Source organism: Cebus imitator, unplaced genomic scaffold (assembly GCF_001604975.1).
Source record: "Cebus imitator isolate Cc_AM_T3 unplaced genomic scaffold, Cebus_imitator-1.0 Scaffold306, whole genome shotgun sequence".
Taxonomy (NCBI): domain Eukaryota; kingdom Metazoa; phylum Chordata; class Mammalia; order Primates; family Cebidae; genus Cebus; species Cebus imitator.
The window spans coordinates 731,329-734,811 of NW_016107621.1; the positions used below are offsets into that span (position 1 = coordinate 731,329).

General features: G+C 53.3%; 1 protein-coding gene across 2 annotated transcripts in view; it reads right to left on the reverse strand.

The window, feature by feature from the left end:
- Positions 1-3,483, reverse strand: part of RPS19 (ribosomal protein S19) — an 11,095-nt gene continuing 7,612 nt past the window's right edge. For both annotated transcript variants that reach the window (XM_017503167.2, XM_017503168.2), the window contains exons 4-6: positions 1,503-1,686; positions 942-996; positions 1-66 (exon numbers count right to left, since the gene is read on the reverse strand). In XM_017503167.2, coding sequence (XP_017358656.1) covers positions 40-66; positions 942-996; positions 1,503-1,686 — 266 coding nt within the window. In that variant the 3' untranslated portion in view covers positions 1-39. The remainder of the gene's footprint in view (positions 67-941; positions 997-1,502; positions 1,687-3,483) is intronic.

The window sequence follows — 3,483 nt, forward strand, 5'->3', positions numbered from 1 at the left end:
TTACGAATGAGGCAATTTATTAACCCAGCATGATTTGTTCTAATGCTTCTTGTTGGCAGCTGCCACCTGTGGGAAAAGATGGAAGAGTAAGGTCAGTCAAGGGGGCCTCTGCTGGGGCACTTTGTAACAGCTACCTCCTACCCACTAGAGGTAGGCACCCGATGTGTGGTCTTAAATGAAATGCATCCATCTCATCTAATTCTCACTGGGTATTTCCCCATTTCACAGACGTATTAGAAGGGAGTGGTGGAGTGGAGTCCCACTGCCATGTGAGAAAGCAACATCCAATCACCAGCAATGATGTGCCTGCCAAGCCCCTCTGCCTGGAAGAGCTTTCTCCTTCCTGGCAACCCCAACTCCTAGAAGGTTAACACCTTCCACTCTTTTGTGACACTTGACTAAGTGACTAAATACTCCAAGGCTCCTAGGAGGCCTGAGTCAATGCTACAGAACTGAGTTCACGCCAGGCCCTAGGAGCTCCTGCTGTACTCCTCACTACCATGCTTGACATGGCCAAGGGTAGATTCTGGCCACAGGGAGGCCAGGACAGGGAGACTGTGGCACCAAAGGTGTGGCCATTCTGCCCCAGGTGTCAGCCAGCCAGGATCTGAATGGAGGCCTGGGTCCTGAACCAGCCCTGGCCCTTATCTCCACCTCTCCCAAGCAACGGATGTGATGCTCAGTAAGCATGAGGACTTCAGGGAACACTGCAGGCTGACCTGGGAAGAGGGGGTCATCTGCGGATGCAGCTATGTGCTCCACAGATGCTCAGTGGCACCTGGGCTGGAGTTTCCTCCAAATTTCTAAGCAGCACCAACAGGAAAAGTCAATCAGAACTGCCCTTTTTCCTGTCCCTGGGCAGTCCTCCTGACCCCACCACCACCGTGGGCTGTGCCCTCCAGGAGGAAATAATTCTGGCCCTGCCCCAATGCAGGCCTCACCTGTCCGGCGATTCTGTCCAGATCTCTCTGTCCCTGAGGTGTCAGTTTGCGGCCCCTGTGGGGAGGGAATGGTCATGCAGGCCCCAGTGACCACAGGTCATGTTCTCAGCCCTTTCTGGTTTTGAGCTAGGCTTCTCAAGAAGGCACTTGGCTGTGGGACCACCTGCCGCTAGCCAAGTCTCAGTGAGGGCCCTAGTCAGGTGCATTCTAACGAGCTGGGGGCAGTAGTGGGAGCCTGCCTGGGAGCTGATGGGGTATCGTTTGTGCAAGCATTAGATCAAAAGCCCCGAAAAATCAATTGGGAAAAGTTAACGAGCAGGCTAATGAAAGCGGACAGTCGCTAAATTACCTTCCTGGAGCCTGGGCTAGTCAGCCAGAGAGGTCAGGGTGAGGTCCCTTGCTGTTCGCTTTTCTGCAGAATCCCCTCTTGCCTGCCTCTGGGGAGAGGCCGGAGGGGCTGGGCAGACTACGCAGGACCATTTGTTGTGGAAATGAGTTGTGGGCACTGATGGCCCGGCCCCAAGGCTGCTCCATCAGTCCAGCCCTGCCCACCCTGCTTACCCATCTTGGTCCTTTTCCACCATTTTCAGCCCCTCCAGGGCTTGGAGGACCCGGCGGGCCACGCTCTTGGAGCCTCGGCTGAAGTGGCTAGGCATGACGCCATTTCTCTGACGTCCCCCATAGATCTTGGTCATGGAGCCAACCCCAGCGCCACCCCGGAGGTATAGGTGTCGCGCTGTGGAAGCTGGGGATAGTGTGAGAGGGCGATTTAGGGTCTTGATCAAGGTCTCATGTAAACAATTCCATGTGTCAACAGCCAATTCTCACCGTTTTGTAAGAAGGGAAACTGAAAACACACACTAACACCCGGAAACTGACAGCTCCCTCTCTGTGTCCCCAACCCCAAACAGCCCTGCACCCTGGGTGGGCACTCCCACCTCTGCAGGGCCAACTTCTTTAGTGGTTACTGTCCCAGCAGCACTGCTGTTGAATTGAACCTAAGGTATGTACAGGTAGGTCACAGCCTACCTGTGACCATCTCCATGGGCCCCAGAGAAGCAGGGGCCACTCTCTGGGCAACCAGTCTGGAGAGAGAGAGCTCAGGATAACAAGGACAGGGCAGACACTGTGCAGTGGATGCCCCCATCTTGGAATGTGTACCAGCCCCTCTGTGGACACGGGGGTTCTTGTTCCTAGACTGGCTTGGGCAAGTCCCTGTTCCATCCCAGCCAGCCTCCTTGCCTGCAAGGAAAGTTCCCACCTCCCCAGAAACACTTGCACGGTTCCACTAACTGGAGCACACATCAGCCAGGCCCCATGCCAAGGGCTTTTCTGTGTCTCCCCTGCACCTCACCTTAGGGCCAGGAGGTTACTGTGCGGACTCAATGAGTGTGTCAAGTGCTATTCTCCTTTACAGGGAGTGAAACTGAGATGCCAGAGGGTACTCAATGGCTCCATGTCACATAGTTCTGGAGGCACTGCCCTGTCCTGCCATTGTGATCCATGATGCAAGAAGTACCCAGAGTTCAGCCATCACATGCTTCTGCCTGGCTCTGGAGCAGAGTCTGATTTATCCCTGGGACCCAGAGACACGCAAATTGGTCAGAGTCTGCTCAAGTGACTTCTTTCCTCTAGTTCTAAAGATCAAGTGGGGGAATTTGGGGATTCTTCCACAGTTTCCAAGTGCCAGGCAGCAGTGTTTTGTGTGGGGTGGTAGGCTTCTCCTGGCCTCCTGCTCCCTGCTCAGAAATGGTTCTTGCACACCGCTTGTTCCTAGCCCCCTCCTGCCCTGAGATCAGGTCCAGATACAGCCAGCCCTCCATAGCCACAGACTCAACCAATGGCGGATCAAAAATATTCACAGGAAAAAAATCCACACAATTAAAAGCAGTGTGACAATTACTGTATTAGTTTTTTTTTCCCCCCCTTAAGACAGGGCTTCATTCTGTCACCCAGGCTGGAGGGCAGTGGTGTGATCACAGTTCACTGCAGCCTCAAACTCCTAGACTTAAGCAATTTTCTTGCCTCAGCCTCCCAAGTAGCTGGGACTACTGTCTGGCCTCTATTAATCTAGAAGTAATCTGGAGATGACTTACTATATATGGGATCCGGCCAGGCATGGTGGTTCATGCTTGTAATCCCACCACTTTGGGAGGCTGAGGCGGGTGGGTGAATCACCTAAGGTCAGGAGTTTGAGACCAGCCTGACCAACATGACAAAACCCCATCTCTACTAAAAATACAAAAAAATTAGCCAAGCGTGGTGGCGCATACCTGTAATCCCAGCTACTAGGGAGTATGAGTCAGAAGAATCGCTTGAACCTGGGAGGCAGAGGTTGCAGTTAGCCAAGATCATGCCACTGTACTCCAGTCTAGGCGGCAGAGTAAGGCTGTCTTAAAAAAAAATAATATGGCCGGGCGCGGTGGCTCACGCCTATAATCCCAGCACTTTGGGAGGCCGAGGCGGGTGGATCACGAGGTCAAGAGATCAAGACCATCCTGGTCAACAAGGTGAAACCTCGTCTCTACTAAAAATAACAAAA